Raw genomic sequence first — 22,983 nt, 5'->3', positions numbered from 1 at the left:
GCCTGGAGTCTCACCCACTCTGCACGTTGCCCTCGAGGTGGCTGTGGTGGGGACGAGACCATTGTTCACCTCCTTGTGGATTGTGCCTTTGCAAAGAAGGTCTGGAGAGAGATGCAGTGGTTTCTGTCGAGGTTCATCCCGAGCAGTTCTGTGGCACAGGACTCTGTGCTCTACAGGCTGTTCCCAGGGACACACACCGAGACAAACATCAGCTGCAGCTGGAGGATCATCAACTCGGTGAAAGACGCTCTTTGGTCTGCCCGAAACTTGTTGGTCTTCCAGCGCAAAGAGTTGTCCCCAACCCAGTGTTGCAGACTGGCACATTCCAAAGTCTAGGACTACATGCTGAGGGACGCACTAAAGCTTGGGGCAGCCGCCACAAAGGTGCAATGGGGAAAGATCGCTGTCTAAGACCTTTCTGCCACAGTGCACCGAGGGACTGGGAACTGTTGAGAGCCCCTCGGGCTATACAGCTCAAAATGAATGTCTGCATTGAATGCTAATTGTATTATAAATGTATTGAAGCACCTCAGAGTGCAACATGATGTATGTTGACAACTCCAATACCATTGTCTGATTGGCTGCATTGACCAAATTGAAATGATTGTAATATTCATTGATTGTATTGATGCACCTTGTGATCCATGTTGTAAAAGTTGAATCTGATTGGACTTATGTGATGGTGATTTTGAAATGGTTTGGAATGTTCTTCCAGATATTTTATGAATAAAGTATATTTTTCAAAACAAAAACAAATCTGTGCACAGGAAGATCCCACAAACAAGATAACCCATTTATAATGATTTTGGTTGAGAGATCATAACTAACCAACACTGGGGAGAACACCTCTCCTCTTCTTTGGACAGTGCCATGGGTCCGTTGGCAACCCCCTGATAGAGCAGACAGAGCCTCATCTCATCCAATGGGTGGGCAGCTCCAACAGTACAGCACTCCCTCAGCATTGTACTAGAGCACCAGCCTACATTTTACGTTTTTGAGTGACTGCAGTGGGGCTTGAACCCACAACCTTCTAACTCAGAGGCAAGAGTGCCACCCACTGAGCCACTGCTGACACTCACAAAGGCATTAATATGGGGGCTCAACAGAGGGGGAATCCTACCTGGCACTTTCTGCTGGTGTTGACAGGTCCATTCCCCAATTCCCCGGCCGTAGCAGTGACACACGTACTGGATTCCATTGATCTGCTTCAGAAACGAGTCACCGATTTGGTAAAACTGCCCACTTTCGGTGTCCTGGCACTGATCTAGAAAGAGAGACAGGTTACATAGAAGCTGCAGCAAAGAAAACAATCTACTTGGCACAGCTAGCCTATGCCAGTGTGTTTACACAACATGAGTCTCCTCCCACTCTGCCCCTTTCACCATACCTCTCTATTCCTTTCTCCTTAATGTACTTATCCAGCTTCCCTTTAAGGCAACAACAGCTCCATGTGGTAGCGAGTTCCACATTCTCACCACTCTCTGGGTAAAGAAGTTTCTCCTGAATTTCCTACTGGATTCGTTAGTGGGTATAATAAAAAGGTGGCTGCTGGTTTTGGACCCCCCTCCCACCTCCACAACCACAAGTGGAAAAAAATCTTCCCTATATCTACCCTAATCAACCCCTTCATAATCACAAAAGAAGGTCACCCCTCATCAGCCTTCTCCTTTCCAGAGAAAAGGGACCTCTGCCTTCTCAAGTCTTTCTTGACTGTTATAATCTCCCAGTCATCCTCTGAACCTCTTCGGCACCTTCCTCATCACTGTAGTTCCAGAAAAATGCAACAAAATGGACAGGGCACATGTTCCTGACCCAGACATGACCCTGGATTGAGAGTGTTGAAGCGTTCAGCTTATTTCTGCACCATTTAGAGACAGGAAAAGTGTGCGCCAGGAAAACAAGACTAAACCTCAACCTCAGGGCTGTCTCACCACAGAGAAAGGGAAACGGTGGGGAAAAAAAAACCAACTTGCTGAGCTGCACTTTTAGCTGGGATTATGTTGAAATCATGCACACATGTTTCCCATGTTGTTAAACACTGACTGCATTTAATATCCTGTTGTATAGCACATTAGGGAGTGGGCCTACACTTTGCCATGGGCCTTGTGCCCTCTCTTGCAGCAATGTTAAACATAAAGCTGTGTACAAACTGCCCTTTTCATACCATGCCGAAAGGGGCATTCGAGGGCTGGCGAGAAGGGGGGGGGCAGGAATTGGGAGATTCCCACAATTTTGCTTTTGGGAAAATTGCAACGAAGCATTATCTTTCACCAGCTTGTTTTAATGTAAAATAAAAGTGGTGAATCATGTCCGTTAAAAGATTTCCCAGCTGGCTGGAATGCCAGAAACTTGCTGCAGGTGAGGAGGCGTAAAGGGGATTCAGAGCAGGGATAAAACTTCAAAAAGGCTTGAGTAGTCTACCACTGACTTGGCATTCCCTTTTCTTTACAATGAGTGGGGGGAAGGGATTACTTAACCTTTCCAGGCAGCTGCTGAGGTGTCAAGCTTTTATAAGGGTCAAGGATAGGCTAACTAGAAGACACAGGTTTAAGATAATTGTCAAGGGAAGCAGCGGGGAGATGTGGAGAAGTGTTTTTATACTGCAGTTTTTATGATCTGGAATGCACTGCCTGAAAGAATGGTGCCCTAGCCCTGAACTCACATCTTTTGCTAGTTTCTCTGTTATCTCAAGCTTATCTTGTCTGTGAGGCCAACTCCTGCTCCCTTGATGCATTTCTCATTAAACTGCCGACCACCCAACTCTTCCCTTCCTGGCTCTCACGTTAGCTGATATTGTTACTGGTTCCAGCACCTCAGGTATTGTCCCCACTCCTCTTTCAAACAGCCGTCATTACCTTCCTCCTTAAAACCCACTCCTGACCCTTCTGCCCTTTCAAATTGCCACCCTTTTCCAGCCTCCCAAGTCCTGGAATGTGCTGTCACCTCCCAAATCTGTGTCTCTCTTCCCTTCCATTTCATGGTTAAATCCCTCCAATCAGGTTTCTGCCCCTGCCACAGTCCCCAGAGAGCTTTTATCAAAGTCAGATATGACATTCTGTTTGAATGTGACAAAGGTAAACTTTCCTTCCTTGTCCTTCTCGACATGTCTGCAGCTTTCGACATGGTTATCACACCATCTTCTTGCTACACCTCTCCACAGTCATCCAGCTGTGTGATTGTCCTCGCCTGCCTTTTCATTCTATCGTGCATAGCCAAAGAATCACCTGCAATGGTTTCACTTCCATCTCCCTCACCGTGACCTCTGGAGTCTCCCAAGGATTAATCCTTAATCCTCTCCCAGTTCACAATTACACACTGCCCCTCAGTGACTTCATCCGAAAACAGGGTGTCTAGTTCCTCACAGACGTTGCCTCAAAGCTGGCCAAACTCATTTCAGATTGCTCAAACCTCCAGACTGGGTTCCAAACCAAGTTTTAAAGGTGGAATCCCTGAGTGTAACCCCAGCTCTAGACCAGCCAGTGTCCCTGCTCAAACTTCCCCCTTCATCAGAAACCACCTTTTAAGTGTGTAAACTTACCAAGGGCATCACATTTCCATCGACCTCGGCCTTGCCCATAGCAGGTGCAGTTCATCTGGTGACCCTCTTCGTGCCGTTTGTTGAAGGTTTGGTGCACGTCATATGTTATTCCATCCACCACACAGTGATCTGTGGGAAAAAGGGGACAGGCTGGTTCCTGGGGAGTCACATTAAGTCTACACCATAGAAACAGGCCCCTCAGCCCAAAGGACCCCAGCAGGTGTTTATGCTCCAAACAAACCTTACCCACATCTCTTCATCTGACTCTATTAGTGTATTCTTCTATTCCATTTCCCTCGTGTACTTAGCTAGCTTTCCCTTAAAAGCACCCACACAATTCACCTCACCAACCTCATGGCAAAGAGCTCCACATTCGAACCACTCTTTGGGGAAAGAAAGCTCCCCTGAATCCTCTATTGATTCAGTAGTTGACCGTTATCAATTTATGGCCTCTTATTTTGGACTTCCTACACATGGAAACATCTCTTCTACCTCTACCCCTTCATAATCTTAAAGAGTTTCATTAGGTCACCCACTATGAGCCCTCTCTTTTCTACAGAAAAACAGTCCCACCTGCTCAATTTTTCCTGAGTCAGAGCCTCACAGTTCTGGCATCGTTCTTGTTCACAGTATTCCAAGTCTGGTCTAACCAGGTTTCAATACAAGTTTGACACAAATACCTTACTGGTTTTACATGACTTCCCTGCATTTCAATTCTGTTAATCTGGAAATGAACTGAAAGCTTGGTTTGCTTTTTTTTAAGGCGTTATTAACCTGTGTGGCTACTTTAGTAATTTGTGGATCAGCACCCCTTATATCCCTTTGCTCCTCCACCTGATTTAGACTTATTATCCAAACATGTGGCCTCCTCATTCTTCCTAAAATATAGAATCTCACACTAATCCATGTGGAATTTCATTGGATAACTACACGCCCATTCTGCAAATTTTATTAATTGTCTTCTGACACACTTTCCTCAGTATCAATTGTACTCCCCAATTGTCTGCATCCTTCCAGAAACAAAATAGTGCTTGCTGTAGAATGACTAGATGGTCTATATTACATACTCCTGTGAACAGCCACATGGGTTTTACGACATTCAGGGCTATCTCTGAAATAAGGCGCATTATTTTCTTCCCCTCTTGTTGTCCTAGCAGTCAATCCAGCCCTGAGCACATGGCAGGCAGAGAAAGAAAGAGGTGGAGAGATAGAGAGAGAGAGAGAGACAGATAGGCAGAGAGAGACAGAGAAAGACAGACAAACTCAGAGACCAAGGGATACAAACTGGTGAGACAAAGTGAGAGCGAGAGAGAGAGAAAGAGAGAGAGGGAAAGAGAGCAAGATAGAGAGAGGGAGAGAGAGAGAGACAGAAACACAGGAAGGCAGAGGGAAAGACAAAGATGGATATACATGCACAAATATAGACACACAAGCTCCTAATATGACCATTTTTAAATCCCCATTACTGATTGCAATAGTCCATAGCCTGCGAACAGAATATGACAAAAGTAAACCTCCTGCCAACCAAAGCACACAGACCCACCTCGAAGTTGAGAATGGGCAACGCAAGTCCATTCACCGCGGCCATTCCCATTACAAGTGCACCTCATCATGTGGCCAAGCTCGTGGCGTTTGTCCCACTGGTCTCCAACATGATACATAACACCTTCCGAATTGGTGCAAACTTCATCACTTTCTAGGAATAATTGACAGGGAAAAGTGGCAATATGAGTGCCAGGCTAAGTCTAAAGGTTAGCTAGAGACAAAATCAAGTGTAAATATTCAAAAGTTTTGTTAAACATGCATCCATTCACATTGTGATTTGTACACATTTGATACTGTTTAACACATTGCAGTATTTCTCCCAAAAACGTATCTCAACTAATCAAAAGCAGGTATTTGAGCTCAACATAAAGTTCAAAGGGGTTGGTTTTGTATGCAATACTCCTTTAGCATATTTTTTTGAGTACAGGAGATTGAGGGGTGGTCTGACTGAGGTGTTTTGGGATGATTATATGGTTTGATAGGGTAGACAGAAACTATTTCCTCTGGCCAGGGAGTCCAGAACAGGGGGGCATAACCTTAATATGGTAGACTGCTCAGGGGTAATGTCAGGAAGCACATCTTCACACAGAGTGGAAATCTGGAACTCTCTCCCCAAAAAGCTGGTGAAACTGAGTGGGGGGAGGAGGGGTCAATTTTTTGTAGGTAAGAGTGACCAAGTTTTTTGAGGGTGTATCTAGTAGGGTAGATGATGGGGAACCACGAGGTATGGTATATAAGTTATTTTCAAAAGGCATTCAATAAGGTGCCACACAAAAGGTTAATACCCAGGATAAGGGCTCATGGATTTGGGGTAATATTTGCTGTGAAGATGACCATCGAAGGTTAGATGGCCTGTTCTGTGTATTCAATAACTGACTCACCAGCTTGGATTTTCACCAAGTCAGGATGACATTTAAAAATGGTGGGCGGGTCCAGATTCTGGGATTCCTGGCCCCCTTCCCAGGCTGTCCAATTTCCAGCCGAGCCTTTAAAGGGTGCAGGCTGGTTCCCGTTCCTGACATGGTCAGCTCCATTACAGAGATAGGCATGTCCGACTCCTCAATTTTCGCGGAGTTGGGCCAGGTTTTAATGAGTCATGGTTCACAGCCCCTCAGAGGGGCTGTGACCCCTAGTCTGCATGAGGGGAACTTTTAAACGGTAAGTTCAAAAGGTCCCCCTCATGCCCCCTCCATGCCAAGTTCTGCCCTTTCATCCACCCCCATGGCCCCTCATGCCCCTATTCCAAGGTACGGCACTTCCATGCCTTTTGACCCACTATACACTGTACAGATCTAATGAACCCTATAGTGACAGTAATATGTGTTAAAAAAGTAATCCATTTGTAACTTCCGACTATGTTGAAAAATATAATTTCATTACGAGCTAATGAAAGTGTCATCATCTGGACTTTTCAAAGTATTAATAGCAAAAGCCACAAACCCTTGAAACCGCTTAATGTTGTGTAAATAAACATTGTGACATTGAATGTAGAGATCAGAGAGCCTGAGCTGTCAATCAAAGCTGTTTTCTCTGGGGTGCAGGTGTCTCAACAAAGTAATGGATGTCTGGCTCTCAGACAAGCCTCATTATGTATGATTGGCTGAGAGCCCAGACAACCATTAGAATATTAAAAGGTACATTCCAGGCTACCCATATCTTAAAGGCCATCAGAAAACATTCCTAAATTGAATGGATGTTTTGAAAGGTTGGTCTGAACTCATTAAGATGGACGTGTCAAATCAATGGAACAGTAATCCGGGAACAATAAGTAGTATGTGGCTCATCAATCTAAGAGCAACACCATATTTGGTGAAGGAACCACAATCATGAGAAGTCACACAGTGGGGCAGCCACGTTTGTCCCTTTACAATCTTTAAATGCTGTCTACAGAAAGAAAGACACAGAGAAAAGGCAGTCATATGTGCATAAGATCTGAAAGCTACAACATCCCCTCCAGGCCAGGTCCACCAAAACAGCAAACCGACCTCCTGGTACCAAGACGACAAGAGGCTGAATTTGTGATCTACAATTCCTGCAAACAACTTTGGCATATGATTTCAGCTGTCAAATTCAACTAAACTGCACTTCAAGTCTGAAGATCATCTCCCATTAAGGCCTACGACAAACCTTCTCCAAAATAAGACAATCGCATGGATTATGAACTATTCCGTTCTTTTAGAATTCGTAAAAGTGCACTATTTTCTTCAACTGTATCTTGCTTGAGTGTGTTTTTGTGTGTGATCGTCTGAGTGGGTGCCGTAGCATTAGATTTCAGGATGAGTGCTTAAATGAACAATCATCTTTCTTTGTTTAAACCCACAAAATCTTGCTGCTAGTTATTCAATCATCCACATACACCAAGGTTAAACAAACCACACACATATCTTCCTCTCCAAAATTCATTGATTATGGATGGTTGGGAAGGGGGCAGGAATTTCAGCACTTCTCTCTCACTCTGTGTGTAACAGGACAGAAGGTTGGTTACTAAACAGGAAGCAGAGAGTAGGGATAAATGGACCATTTTCAAGTTGGCAGGATGTGACTTGTGGAGTGCCACAAGGATCAGTGCTGGGGTCTCAGCTATTTACAATCTATATTCATAACTGATACTAGAAGACAGAGAATTATGTATCTAGGTTTGCTGATGATACACAGCTAGTTAGGAATGAAAGCTGTGAGGAGGACACAAAGAAACTGCAAAGAGATAGACAGGATAAGTGATGGGGAAACAAGGTGGCAGATTGAGTATAATGTGGGGAAATGTGAAGTAATTCACTTCAATATTAAGAATAGAAAAGCAGAATGCTTTTTAAAAGGCAAGAATTTGGAAACGTTGATGTTCAAAGGGACTTGGATATGCTCGTACTAGGAACACAGAAAGTTAGCATGTAAGTACAGCAAACAGTTAGGAAGGTAAATAGCATACTGGTCTTAATTGTAAGAGGACTGGAGTACAAGAATAAATAAGCCTTGCTGCAATTGTACAGGGCTTTGGTGAGAACAAGCTTGGAATACTGTGTGTAATTCTGGTCTCCATTGGGTTTGAGATGGTACAGCAAATGTTTACTAAATTGGTACATGGGATGCGAGGACTGTCCTGATAAATTGAGCCTGCCATTTGGATGAATGAGGGTCGATATCATTGAAACATACAAGATTCCCTTGACAGAGTGGACATAGGGAGGTTATTTCCCCTGGCTGGGAAAACTAGAACATGGGGGCCATGGTCTCAGGATAAGAGACCGATCATTTAGGACTGAGATGACGGAAAATGAGGAGTCTTTTTTTCACGCAAAGGATTGTGACTCTCTGGAATTTTCTACCCCAGAGGGTTGTGAATGCTCTACCACTCAATACATTTAAGGCTGATATAGAGAGATGTTTGGTCTTTCAGGTTTTCAAGGGGTATAAGGAGTGGATGGGAGAGTGGAGTTAAGGCCGATGATTAGCCACCACTGTACTGAATGGCTGGGCAGGCTGGAGGGGCCGTATGGCTGACTCTTGCTCCTATTTCTTATGCTCTTATTAAGGGACATGGAACCAAGGTGGGTAGATAATCAGATGCAGATCAGCCACAATCTAATTAATGGTGGTACAGGCTCAAAGGGCTGAATGGCCTCCTCCTGTTTCAATGTTCCTAAGTTAGCTGGTAGTTCATTCAAATCATTCCCAAAAGTTGCTCCCATTTGCAGAGTCAGTTTTTTTAACAGTTGTCACACACAGCCAAGGAGGCATGTTGTTAGTCTGACAGCGTCTAAAGCTTTGCTGCCCAGTTCCCTTTGACTGACCGGGTCTGAGCCATACCTGCCATTGGACAGAAGCCAAATCTCCCATCGGCATCATAGTTAGGAGTTGTTCCACACCACTTCATGTTGTCCCGTCTTCCATCGGATGTGCACTCGGTGTAGTTTCGCATGTTGTACAGGTATGGGAAGTGACACAATGCACCATTGGAGTTCCCTCCCAGGCTCTGGAGATAATCGACTAATTGCACCGTGAAAGGTGACCGAAAAAATAAGGGGGGAAAACAAAATGTTAGTTGTTTATAGCAGACATTTACTAGGGACAAATTCAAAGGCATTGAACAGTTTCCCATCTTCTCCCCTCCCCCCTCCCCCCTGATCTATCCCTTAGCCCACGACTGAACCATGTGCATTAGCCAATGTGCCAGTTACATCTGCTACTGGATCAAACTGATGGAATCCCTTTAAAATAGGTTCAAGAGTCAATATTGCAAAGTTTGCCTCATGCAAGTAGCTATTAGCTGACAGACACTTGGTAGATCTGGGGTGCTATTAAATCATTGTGGCCTGCTCCGTAGAAAGGGTTTGGGGTAAATTTAACAAATGCAGGTCTTAGGCCTACAGCCACGCCGGCAAAAGCGGATGTGTCAGGAATGGTGCGTCTGCCATTCCTGTGTTATGAGAACGCTTTCAGAAAATTAACCCCATAAAAATACTGATTAAATCATTCCCCTTACATCCCCTCTCTGACCTCTCCTAAAGTTCATCCTGGAATTCACCTCTCACCATCACTGCCCTAGATTCGTGGCCACAAGGCCATTCTTCACACGTGAGACGGAGTGCATTGACAAATAATTCAACTACAGGGGGAAGCGGTGTTATGTCAGACTCCCCCCACTCCCCCTCTCCGGATCCCCCATCCCCCACTGGGCCTGCCTGGACCACTCCCCCCACTGTGTCTGCCTAGACTCCCCTCAACTCCTCCCCCACTGGGCCTACCTGGATCCACCCCCCCCTCCCCTCTCCCCAATGGGCCTGCCAGGACCCTCTTCCCTCCCCACCAAGTCCCCTCACCCCTGCCCGCACACCCCCCCTCTCCCGTCTCAGACCTGTCCTGATCCACCTGTGGGCTTGCCAGGATCCCCTCACCCCTCTGCCCATTGGACTGCCCAGATCCTCCCTGCACCCTTCCCCCAGCCACTGACCACCCCCCGGTCCTGCCCAAACCACAACCACCTGCACCCCCTGCATTCCTGGATTTTCCCAGACCCCTCCCTGCCCTCATTCTGATCTTCCGGAGTCTCACTCCCAGGGCCTGTGCCGGACTTGACCACCCCCCTCCAGACTTGGGCCTGAGGGGGCAGCTGGTGCCACATGCTGGACTCCCCCACCCAAACCCTGCCGTCAGACTTCCCCAACTCCAACCACCTACCTACTGAAGCTGGACAACTCCCCGGGGGGAGAGTGTGAGCCAGTGCTGCTGCTCCCTCATGTCTGAGTGTCGGCACATGCCCACTCTGCAGGCCCTGTACTGCACATGCACAGACTCCAGAAACTCAGGCAGTCTCTTCACTCAATGCCTAGAGGAATCTGGGACAAATGGTGTCCTGGGAAGCCCAGGAACCTGAGTTCTGGGACAATCCCGGAAAATCTGGGATAGCCAGGCACTCTGGCTTTATCCTGCCCTCATCCCACTGCGGTATGTTTTCCCAGCAGTGGGTTACTAGATACAGCATTGATCCAGGGGCAGGTAGCAGGTCATCAGACAGCAAACCCTTAACCGCTACCCTGACTGGGATCAGCTATCCCCGCCACATGGGAAGGTTATTGGTGGAAAGAGGGGTTTGGAGTGTGGGGAGCCAGCCATGGGTGCCTCTGTGGCTCCCGACCGCTGACCTTGGTGAAGAAGATGGAAAACGCACTTAGCAGGTTGTGACTGAAATGAAACAGGCGGAGGCAGCAATTGTACTTCAGAAGATAGCTTCCAGGAAAGGCATCAGAACTTACAAGCATGCTGGTTGCAGAAAGAGTAAGTGCGATCCTTTTCAAAATTGTTGGTCGTACTGCACCAAAGTGCACCATCGTTTCGTCCATCGCTAGTGCAGGATTGGTAAGTCTTGCCCATGAATGTGAATGGGAACTTGCATGGCTGCCCATTGGAATTCCCTCCGTATGACTGAGATGCTGATTAACACAAAAACAATAAGACTTACAACTCTATAGCACCTTTCACAACCTGAGGACATCCCAAAGCACTTTATAAAGCTTTATTCTGAAGTGTAGTCATGTTGACTGAGGCAGAAATATTAGCTAGAGCCCCTCAAAATAGTGGAACTTTTTATGTCCACTGTCAGAGGTAGCTTCTCAAGCTGAAAGATAGCACCTCTGACACTCCAGCATCCCCTCACCCGAAAATTGGCACTCAGGTCTCTGGAGTGGGATTTGAACCCACAACCTTCTGGCTTAGAAGTAAAAGTGCTACCTACTGAGCCATAACTCTCACAGCACTAGTCATGCTCATTACTATAATTTAAATATCGTGTCGAGATGGACCCGCAGGCATTTGGAAAATAAGACACGGGGGCAAAGTTCACCTTAAGCAGGGCGCCAAATGTGCAGTAGCCAATCAGCAGCCCGCTTTTGCTCTTGATCAGATTTACTCCTCCATTGGACGAGGTGTGATGGCAGGCTGTACAGACTTACAAGAGCACATTTTTTGAGGTCACCCCGCACATGACTCCACCCAATCCCCAGCCCCTTCCTACCCATGTAGACCCTCCCTGACTCTCCTTGGCAATAGGGAAACCAAGGCTGCTGCCCACCAGGAATGCTAGATCCTTGAGGTGGAGAATAAACCCAATGAGACCCCCTGACCCATGCAGACCCTAACCTTGTCAGCCATGGCATTGAGCCGATAAACAGACCCTCAGTGTAGTCATGTGTGATAGTTAACATAGCAGCTATTCCGCAATGAGCAACAACCCCCAAAGGGAGTTCAGTCAATTTTTTTAACTTAAGTTGTGATATTCACACAAGTCACTTATGATGGCAAATGCCCTAATACTTACGCAAGTCGCGGCAGCTCACACCATTACCCAGACAGGTGCACACCATCCGTTTGTCCACTTGCTTCTTGAACCACTGCATTCCTTCACTGTAAAAGGTGCCACCATCACTAACACACTGTTGTGTTTGGTAAACTACAGGCTGGGCTTTCGCCTGTGCTTGAGAGGAAGCTTCTGGAAAACAAATATTTTCTAGTTTTAAAAAAACATTAACAGATAATGCTCCAGACCTGAGAAGCAAATGGAAAAACCAAACAAACCCATGGTATCAAATGGGTTGTTGCCATGCCCATTTTTAGCCATTAGTTTACTAGTTATAGCCTGCACCAAGAATTTCTTTGTGGCAGCTATCTGGTCCTTCAGCAGGACAGGGCATGCGAGAGTTTGGTCAAAGGGGAATAAGGCGCCCTTTATGTTGCCTGCCTGTTTTCCCAACTGTTTGGATGAATGGCCAGTCTCCAAACTTACCAGAACCCAATGTGACAGTGGCATGGTGTTCACATTCCCACTCTCCACGCCCTTTGCCTTTACAAGAACAGTGAAGTAAGTTTCCTCGGTTGTCCTTCTTTGTCCAGGTGTCTCCAATTCTATAGGACATCCGGGTATCCTGGTCATTGCACCGGTCTGTAACAGGCAGGCAAAGGATTAACATTGTAACTACATTGTCCACACCTCACTTAATTTATATGGTCTCTTTATTGCGGTAAAACTTCTGAAGCACTTCATAGACAAAATCTGACACGGAGACACTTAAGGAGATATTAGGATAAACGGCCAAAAACCTAAAACTCCTTTTCCTCTCTAAAGTCCTTCAATATGCTGTCACCTCCCAAATTCATGTCCAAACTTCATGTTTGAATCCCTCCAATTAGGTTTCTGCCCCTGTGACAAAGATAAACTTTCCATTCTCAAGCTTCTCAAACAGTTAGCAGCCTTTGACACAGTTTTCCACAGCATCTCCTCCAGCACCTCTCCATTGTATCCATCTGGGTGGGATTGCTCTCACCTGCTTCCATTTTTCTCTGTCCAGTCAAAGCCAGAGGATCACATGTAGTCCCTTCTCTTCCCACTCACACACTCTTACTTTCGATGTCCCACAAGGATCTATCCTTGGTCTCTTTTCTTATTGCCTTATTTCTCATCTACATGCCGTCGCTCACTGACGCCATCCAAAAACACAAACTTGTACACTGATTACACGCAGCTCTACCTCAGAGACACCTCTCGACTCCTCCACTGCCTCTAATTTTCCAGACTGCTTATCTGATGTCCAGCACTGGATGAGCCAGAATTTCCTTCAACTAAATATTGGGAAGTCTGAAGCCATTTTCTTTGGTTCCTAGTCCAAGCTCCACTCCCTAGTCACCGACTCCATCCTTCTGCATGGCAACTGTCTGGGCTGAGCCAGACTGTTTGCAACCTCAATGCCATATTGGACTCCAAGATGAGCTTCCAATCATAAATCTGCACAATCAGTAAAACCGGCTGTTTCCATCTGTGTAATATCAGCCCAATGCACCGCCCTGTTGGGGATGATATATTAGTTTGGAGAGAGGATTGACTAACTAACAGGAAACAGAGTCAAGAAAAATGAGTCACTTTCAGGTTGGCAAACTGTGGAAGACTAGGGATAAATGGGGCATTTCCAAATGAGCAGGTTGTAACTAGTGGAACACTACAGGGATCAGTGCTGGGCCCTCAATCATTTATGATCTATATTAATGACTTGGATGAAGGGACAGACTGTATTGTAGCCAAATTTGCTGATGATACAAAGATAGGTAGGAACGCAAGTTGTGAGGAGGATGCAAAGAGTCTACAAAGGGGTATAGATGGGTTCAGTGAGTGGGCAAAAAAGTTGGCAGATGGAGTACAATATGGGGAAATGTGAAGCTGTCCTATTTTGAAGAATAGAAAAGCAGAATGTTATTTAAAAGGAGAGACCCTGCAGAATGGTGCGGTACAGAGGGATCTCGGTGTATGTGAACCACAAAAAGTTAGTATGCAGGTACAGCAAGTAATTGGGAAGGCAAATGGAATGTTGACCTTTATTGCAAAAGAGATAAAATGTAAAAACAGAGAAGTCTTGCTGCAACTGTACAGGGCATTGGTGAAACTGCACTGTGAGTACTGTGTACAGTTTCAGTTTCCTCACTTAAGTAGAGATATACTTACACAGGAAGCAGTTCAGAGAAAGTTCACTCGGCTGATTCCTGGAGTGAAGGCATTGTCTTATGAGAAAAGGTTGAGCAGGTTGGACCTATGCTCATTGGAGTTAAGAATGAGAGGTGATCTTATTGAAACATATAAAATTCTGAGGGGGCTTGTCAAGGTAGACATAGAGAATGTTTCCCTTCATGGGAGAACCAAGAACTTGGGGAAAAGTTTAAAAATAAGCAGTCTCCCATTTAAGACAGAGATGAGGAGAAATTTCTTCTCTCAGGGGATCATTAGACTTGAATTCTCTTCCCCGGAAAGCAGTGGAGGATGGGTCATTGAATATATTCAAGGCTGAGTTACAGATAGATTTTTGATCAATAAGGAAGTTAAGGGTTATTGTCAGGGTGGACAGGCAGGAGAGTGGAATTAAGGCCACAATCAAATCAGCCATGATCTTAATGAATGGTGAAGCAGACCCAATGGGCCAAATGCCCTAAGCTGCTCATATTTCTTATATTCTTCAGTTCATCTGCTGTGAAAACCTCAGCCATGCCTTTGGTACCTCCAGATTTGACCACTCCAATGAGCTCCTGGCTGATTTTCCATAGCCTACACTCCGTAAACTTCAGGTCATCCGAAACTCTGCTGCTCATGTTCTGATCGCAACCAAGTCCAGTTCACCCATCGCCCCATTGTGCTCGCCGACCTACATTAACTCCTGGCTAAGCAATGCCTTGATTTTAAAATTCTCATCCTTGTTTCCAATTCTCTCCAAGGCATCACCCCTCCCTCTCTCTGGAATCTCCTCCAGCCCTGCAAACCTCTCAGCTATCTCCAAGTTCGTATTTTTCCCTTTTCCTTATGAACCATAAGAACAGGAGGCCAATTAGCCTCTCTAACCTGTCCTGCTGTTCAATCAGATCATGGCTGATTTGTATCTTAACTCCATATCCCTTAACCAAGTAAAACCTATCGAACTCAGTTTTGAAATTTTCAATTCATCCCAAGTCTCAACAGTATTTTTGGGGGCAGTGGGGGAGGGAGAAGAGTTCCAGATTTCCACTACCCTTTGTGTGAATAAGTGCTCCCTGACATCGCCCCTGAACAGCCTGGCTCTAATTTTAAGTTTCTGCTGTTCTGGGCTTACCCACCAGAGGAAATAGTTTCTTGCTATCTAATGTTATCAGCTCCTTTAATCATCTTAGATGCCTCAATTAGGCAGACTGGATTGTATAAACAACCATTTCAGTGCCCAGTGGTTTGATAAAAGGTTCAAATCAAAGCACGATAAGGTCGCAGGAAATACGAAAGCTGAACCTACTCCGTGAGCTGCATGTGATGCGTCCGTTGCCTTCTCCCAGGCAAGTGCACTCCATCATCATCCAGCCTTGGTATGGCCTTTCCCAGGTGTCTCCAACAACATGGTTCGTCCCTGCGACATTGTCGTAACATCTTTCCGCTGTGTAAAACACAAGGCCCAACATTAGGTTCTGAAGCAAGTTATCTTTTGTCTATCTCTTGTTATTCCTTCAGAAGGCAGCACTTATCTATGTACCTGAGCCTGGGCAGTGAATGCCAACAGGCTATTCTACAGTGGAGAGGGATTGGCGGCATCAGCCACCCCAGCCCTGCCCTCACCCAATGGCCACTCACTTGGACTGTCCAGGGGTCAGATATGCTAACAATGGCTGCCCTTTGCCCTTCCCCAGAGACTGAAGACAGCTCTGTCAAGTTTGCCCTCAACCGGACTAAAATCAACAGAGATCAATTGAATGCAGGTCATTCTGTACCTTTTAAGGCTCAATTGATGCACTGACTAATTGAGCTATTGCATTTTAGCCCTTTTCATTATCAAACAATATTCTCTTCAAAGATGAAAGTTCTCAATCTAGTTTTTTTCACAAAGGAAGGAAAGAAAGACTTCATTTATATAGCATCTTTCACAATCTCAGGACATTACAAAAGCGCCAATGAAATATTTTTTGAGATGTAGTCACTGTTGTAATCTAGAACACACAGCTACCAATTCATGCACAACAAGATCCCGCAAACAGCAACCTGATAATAACCACATAATCTGCTTTAGTAATGTTGGTTGAGGGATAAATATTGGCCAAGTCACAAGGGTGAACTCGCCTGTTTTATGAGATATTTTACATTCACTGAAGAGAGCAACTGGGGTCTCAGTTTAAGACCTCATCTGAAAGGCAGCACCTCTGACAGTGCAGCACTTGCTCAGTGCTGCACTAGAGTGCCATCCAGGATTATGTATTCAAGCCTCTGGAGTGGGGCTTGAACCTCCAACCTTAGGAGCTGAGAATGCTACCACTGAACCACAGCTGACACCCACCCCATGGTTAAGCCATCAGGCTAAAACAGACCTTTACTAACAAAAATGAAAGAAATAGAGCTTGAACTCTACTCCACTGGACAATGCGGACCATCACATGATTATCTGGCCTCCACTGGACAATGCTGACCATCAAATGATCATCTGGCCTCCACTGTCCAATGCTGACCATCATATAGCCAATTGGTCTCCACTGGACAATATTGACCAATATGCAATCAGGTCAACTGACCACCACCAGACAATGTTGGTGGTAAACAGGCCTCCACTGGACAGTGTTGACCATTGTATAATTGACTAGCCTCCACTGGTCAGTGTTGGTCATCAACCGACCACCACTGGACAGTGTTGGTGGTCAACTGGCCTCCACTGGACAGCATTGGTCATCAACTGGCCTCCACAGGACAGTGTTGACCATTATATGATCAACTGGCCTCCACTGTAGCCTGTCTGGCTATCTGGCCTCCACTGGATAGTGTAGCTCATCATTTGTTCATCCAGTCTCCCCTGGACAGTGTGGACCATTACATAGCCAATGTGATCTGCTTTCTCTCTGAAGGTTTTCTGTTCCTATGTTTGAGCGTACCAGCCCATTCCAACCTGCACCCCCCCAACTCTTTGAAAATGCTGAAAAAGAAATATCGAAACTGAACATAACCTCAGTGCTGACACCAATCTGACTATGAGATGCAATGACTTAGCACAACCTTTGGCACAATAGTCTTGCACTGAAGGTCAAAGAGCATTGCACTATGAAAGTAGAAAGGGTGTCCGTGCTTCAGTTTAAATTGTAATGTGGAACGGTCTACCTATTGGCTTGCAGGTCCATTCTCCTTTCCCATTACCAAGGCAAATACACTCCAACATATGACCACCTGTCTCATGCGGTCTCCGCCAGGTATCACCAATCTTATAGGACTGACCACCTTCATGGCAGCGATCTGTGAAACACAAGAGGACAACAAGAATTGATTGTTTTAAGCCATCCTTAACATTATATTCAGGATCTGATCAACTCCTCCTGGCCAGGGCCCTACATCCCATGAGTGTTTCAGGACCGTCTGGGGATAGGCGGTGGAGCCGACAGGATTTTGGGAGGCGTCTGGGAATTGTAGGAGTCCAGGGATTGGAGGTTGAGTCTAGGACTAGGGGTGCAATCCGGGATTGGAGGAGGAGTCTGAGATTGGAGGAGGCGGCTTGGGATTGTGGGAAGTGTTTGGGATTGGGGAAGGAGTCTGGGGATTGGGGTGGACTCTGGGATTGAAGGAGGAGGCTGGGGATTGTGGGAAGAGTCTGGGGTTGGAGAAGGAGGCTGAGGATAGGAGGAGGAGGCTGGGCAGATTGGGGGAGGAGTCTGGGTTTGGGCACTGGAGAGGAGGTTGGGGATTGGAGGAGAAGGCTGGGGATTGTCGGAGGAGTCTGGGATTGGACGAGGAGTCTGGGATTAGATGAGGAGTTTGGGCAGATTGGAGGAGGAGCCTGGGGATTGGGGGAGGAGTCTGTCGATTGGGGAGGTGTCTGCAATTCAAGGAAGGGTCTGGGATTGGGGGAGGTGTCTGGAGATTGTGGTAGGTGTCTGGGGATTGTGGGAGGTGTCTGGGATTATCTGAGGAATCTGAGCAGATTGGTGGAGGAGTCTGGGGATTGGAGAGGAGTCTGGGGATTGGGGAGGAGTCTTGGGTTGGAGGGGGAGTGTGGGGGGATTGGAGGGGTAGTGTGGGGGGATTGGAGGGGGGGTGTGGGGGGATTGGAGGGGGAGTGTGGGGGGATTGGAGGGGGATTGTGGGGTGATTGGAGGGGTAGTGTGGGGGGATTGGAGGGGTAGTGTGGGGGGATTGGAGGGGGAGTGTGGGGGGATTGGAGGGGGAGTGTGGGGGGATTGGAAGGGTAGTGTGGGGGGATTGGAGGGGGAGTGTGGGGGGATTGGAGGGGTAGTGTGGGGGGATTGGAGGGGGAGTGTGGGGGGATTGGAGGGGTAGTGTGGGGGGATTGGAGGGGGAGTGTGGGGGGATTGGAGGGGGAGTGTGGGGGGATTGGAAGGGTAGTGTGGGGGGATTGGAGGGGGAGTGTGGGGGGATTGGAGGGGGAGTGTGGGGGGATTGGAAGGGTAGTGTGGGGGGATTGGAGGGGGAGTGTGGGGTGATTGGAGGGGGAGTGTGGGGTGATTGGAGGGGTAGTGTGGGGGGATTGGAGGGGTAGTGTGGGGGGATTGGAGGGGGAGTGTGGGGGGATTGGAAGGGTAGTGTGGGGGGATTGGAGGGGGAGTGCGAGATTGGAGAGAAGTGTGGGGTTTGGTGAATGAGTGTGGGGTTTGGGGAGACCTGTGCGATTAAGGAGGAGTCTGGGGGATTGGGGGAGGAGCCTGTGCGATTAGGGAGGAGTCTGGGGGATTGGGGGAGGAGCCTGGGGATTGGGGAGGAGTCTGTGGGATTGGGGGAGGAGTCTGGGGGATTGGGGAGGAGTGTCGGATTTGGGAGGAGTGTGGGGATTGGGGAGGAGACTGGTGTTTGGGGAGGAGTGTGGGAATGGGGAGGAATCTGGGGAATTGGGGGAGGGGTTTGGGTGATTGGGGTGGAGTCTGAGGGATTGGGTGGAATCTGGGGATTGGGTGGATTCTGGGGGTTTTAGGAGGAGTCTGGGGGTTGGAGGAGAAGTCTGGGGATTGAGGGTGGAGTCTGGGGATTGGGGGGGTCTGGTGGTTTGGGGAGCAGTCTGGGGGATGGGAAGATGTGTTGGGGTTGGGGAGGAGTCTCGGGATTGGGGAGGAATCTCAGGATTGGGGAGGAGCGTGAGGATTGGGGGAGGAGTCTTGGAATTGGGGGAGGGGACTGTGGGATTGGGGTAGAGTCTGGGGGAGTGGGGTGGTGTCTGAAGGATTGAGGCGGTGTCTGCAGTGATTGGAGGGGGAGTCTGGGCAATTGGGGAGGAATCTGGAGGAAAGTTCCAGAATGGAGATTCTTGCCAACGTGTGATAGGAGAGGGGGAATAATATGTCTAAGGAAGGGATGGGCTTATATTAGGAGAGGGTTGGGGATTATAACAGGAGAAAGGGATGGGGTTCAGTGTGAACAAAACCTCACTTGAAAACTTCCTTTAACAGACAGGGTTTGTGCAGGTCCTTCTTAAAATTCAAAACTCTGCTGCACTTACTGACATTGGTCGGGCAAAACGAGGGAGCCTGCCCCCTCCCTCCCCTTTCTGAAACTGATACCCCTCAACCCCATGGGGACGGATGAAAATGTGAAGAGAAAAATCCACTGGTCATTTGAATAGAGCTCAGAATAGCACAACTACTTAAGTGGATCTAAGAGGGGTTTTTGATAATTGGGAGGTTAGAATAGGTTCATATCTATACACTGTTCCCTCCCATCCAACCCCCGTCAATGCTCCGCACCCATTTTCCTTACTTGCAATGGTACAGCTGATCCTTCCTCTGCCAGCTCCAATACAGGTACAGTCCCAAATCATGCCATCCTTGGGGCGTTCCCAAGTATCCCCGACACGTTGCCTGTTCGCAGTGTACTGGTCGTAGCACATCTCTTCAACTGCACAAATCAAAATACAGTCATGGTCAAATTCATCCTCTTGGAGGCCCTTTGCACCCTGCCCTTCCCCACCCACCAACCCACCACAAGTTTTCTCCCCTCCTCTCTTGAGGGGTATAATACCAGGGCATGAGCAGTCTCTGGTACCCCAACCCAATCCCAATGGGTGAGCTTGGCCTATGAAGGCCAACTAGAGCCCTATATGGCCCATGTTTTGATATCTAGCCAATCAGCTGTGCCAAAGGGAACTGTGCAACATCTGATCTGTTTTACTGTGGAAGGTCATCAAAATGAAAGTACTTACAGCACCTTCTAGAATGTCCCAAAGTGTTTTTACAGCCAACAAAATGTAGTGACAGTTGTAATGCGGGGAATGCAGCAGCCAATTTGTGCACAGCAAGCTCCCACAATTAGCACTGCGATAATAACCAGATAATATTTTCGTGATGCTAGTTTTTGGATAACTATTGGCCAGGATACCAGGGAAAACTCCCCTGCTCTTCATCAAAACAACCAATGAGTTATCCTTTGTCCACCTCAGAGTGATGGAGCCTCAGTTTAATATCTCACCTGAAAGATGGCACCTCTGACACTGCAGCACTCCCTCAGCACTGCACTGGAGTGTCAGCCTGGATTTTGTGCTGATGCCTCTGAAATGGGACTTGTACACACAACCTTCTGCATGGCTGCATGTATATTTAAAACACATCTCCAAACACCATATTCTATTTATTTCATCCATAATATCAGAAAAACTGTGCTTCAAAATAGAGAAATTTACTGTAAAACACTAATCTGATACAGAAACCACTGTGCACTGTGACTGTACAGTGGTTCTGTAATGCATTGGGATTGTACACTGGTACTGTAACACACTATGAATGTACACTGGTACTGTGACACACTGGAATTCTACACTGGTACTGTAACACATTTGATTGCACACTAATGCTGTAATGCATTGAGACTGTACATCGGTACTGTACCATGCTAGGACTGTGCACTGTAACACACTGTGAATGTATACTGGTACTGTAACACACTGTGACTGCACACTAATGCTGTAATGCATTGAAACTGTACATCGGTACTGTACCATGCTAGGACTGTGCACTGTAACACACTGTGAATGTATACTGGTACTGTAACACAATGAATGTGCACTGGTACTGTAATACACAAACTGTAATGCACTAGGATTGAACACTGGTACTGTAATGCATTGGAACTATACACTGGTACTGTAACGCACTGTGATTGCACACTAATGCCATAACATATTGAGATTGTACATTGGTACTTTACCATGATAGGACTGTGCACTGGTACTGTAACATACTGTGAATGTACACTGGTACTGTAACACACTGGAACTGTATACTGGTACTGTAATACACTGAGTGTACACTGGTACTGTAACACATTGGAATTGTAGTGCACTAGGTTTGAACACTGGCACTGGAATGCATTGGAACTGCACACTGGTACTGTTAACACACTGTGATTGCACACTAATGCCGTAACGCATTGGGATTGTGCATCCATACTATACCATGCTAGGACTGTGCATTAGTACTGTAACACACTGTGAATGTACACTGGCACTGTAACACACTGGGACTGAACACTGGTACTGTAGTATACTATTGCAGTACACTGGTACTGCAATGTACTGGTTCCAAACACTTACTGTAACACACTGGGGCCATACGCTTAAACTGCAATGCACTGGGACTGTACACTGGTACTGTAATATACTATTACTGTACACTGGTAGTGTAATGCATTGGGACTATACACTGCGACTAATATACGCTGGTTCTGAGTGTCTAAAACAAGCTGTAAAAATAGCAGGAAACATTTACTTTTCCATCTGTATGTAGGGACTTTGCACACTTAGAGATAGTGCTACTAAATGCCAAGATTCATTATCAGGTACCCAGTGACATTGGCTCCTTTAACTGCTGACTTACCATCAGGCTTTGATTCACAACTCCAGCCTCGACCTGCCCCGTAACAGGTACAGATCATGACACGGCCCAGGTAAGTACGCTCCCATTGCTGGTTGACATGGTAAACCTTCCCATTGTCTGAGCAATAATCTAAATGGGGAGAGGGAAAACACACACATAAAAATCAAATCTTTCCCAAAAAGACCAAACGTGTTACATGACTAAAAACGCTGCAAACACTCAGCAGGTCAGTCAGTATCCGTGGAGAGAACATGCATGATGGTGTTTCAGCCGTGAGCTTCTGGTTCATGAAGGGGCCACACATGAAACATGAACTGGAGGGAGGTGAACAGGTGGAATGTTGGGCTGAATTTTGAAATACTTGGGAATCAGGACCACTTCAGGGTCTAGGGCCCGCTCACTGCCACAACCCAGCTGTCAGCTTCATTTTACGTGAGGTGGCACTGCCTATTTTGTCTTTCAAAGTGAACACTGCATATGCAGCTCAAGGAGGTCTAAACTCCCGCTGTGCTCTCACCTCTCACGAGCTGCAGACAAAGCGGGGGTCCCCACCCCCGCCAAATCCAAATCTCTTCTAACATGGCCACTAAATGGCTCAATTATTACTTTCAATAGCTTCCTGCCTGCTCAACAGAGCTGGGAAAATCCCACCCTCCACAGGTGCCACCAGACCTGCTGAGCTTTCCATCATGTTCTATTTTTATTTCAGATTTCCGGCATCCGCAGTATTTTGCTTTTGCCTTATGTGTTCTCTTTATAAATGTCCTTTATTTCTAACGCCCAACAAATCCATCTCTTCTGCCTCATGTCATCAAACAGAAACCCAATTTACACCTTCATATCTCCACTCTTCCCTTTAAAAGAGGGCACCTAACAAAAATTAACTTTGCAAAGGCAAACTCATTAACTCAATTAAATCGTCTTTGTTTCTGCACACAGATACTGACTGTGCATGAAGGCATTAGAGAGGGTGCAGAAAAGATTCACGAGAATAGTTCCAGGGATGAGCAACTTCAGTTATGCAGATAAGACTGGAGAGGCTGCAATTGCTCTCCTTGGAGAAG

The 22,983-nt window shown here is 46.7% G+C and overlaps 1 protein-coding gene across 2 annotated transcripts in view; it reads right to left on the bottom strand.

Annotated features, from left to right (window-relative positions):
• LOC144686410 (fibronectin-like) overlaps positions 1-22,983 on the bottom strand; it is a 95,444-nt gene that overhangs the window by 70,573 nt on the left and 1,888 nt on the right. The window contains exons 2-12 of one of the 2 annotated variants that reach the window (XM_078551565.1): positions 21,920-22,048; positions 19,809-19,946; positions 17,211-17,342; positions 15,373-15,510; positions 12,360-12,515; positions 11,895-12,065; positions 10,834-11,010; positions 8,888-9,067; positions 5,082-5,234; positions 3,539-3,667; positions 1,121-1,264 (exon numbers count right to left, since the gene is read on the bottom strand). In XM_078551565.1, coding sequence (XP_078407691.1) covers positions 1,121-1,264; positions 3,539-3,667; positions 5,082-5,234; positions 8,888-9,067; positions 10,834-11,010; positions 11,895-12,065; positions 12,360-12,515; positions 15,373-15,510; positions 17,211-17,342; positions 19,809-19,946; positions 21,920-22,048 — 1,647 coding nt within the window. The remainder of the gene's footprint in view (positions 1-1,120; positions 1,265-3,538; positions 3,668-5,081; positions 5,235-8,887; positions 9,068-10,833; positions 11,011-11,894; positions 12,066-12,359; positions 12,516-15,372; positions 15,511-17,210; positions 17,343-19,808; positions 19,947-21,919; positions 22,049-22,983) is intronic. The other variant, XM_078551566.1, reaches the window with a different exon arrangement.

The sequence above is a fragment of the Cetorhinus maximus genome, chromosome 11 (assembly GCF_964194155.1).
Source record: "Cetorhinus maximus chromosome 11, sCetMax3.hap1.1, whole genome shotgun sequence".
Taxonomy (NCBI): Eukaryota; Metazoa; Chordata; class Chondrichthyes; order Lamniformes; family Cetorhinidae; genus Cetorhinus; species Cetorhinus maximus.
The sequence above is the reverse complement of the archived record's forward strand: the minus strand, read 5'-3'. Positions and strand labels throughout refer to the sequence as shown.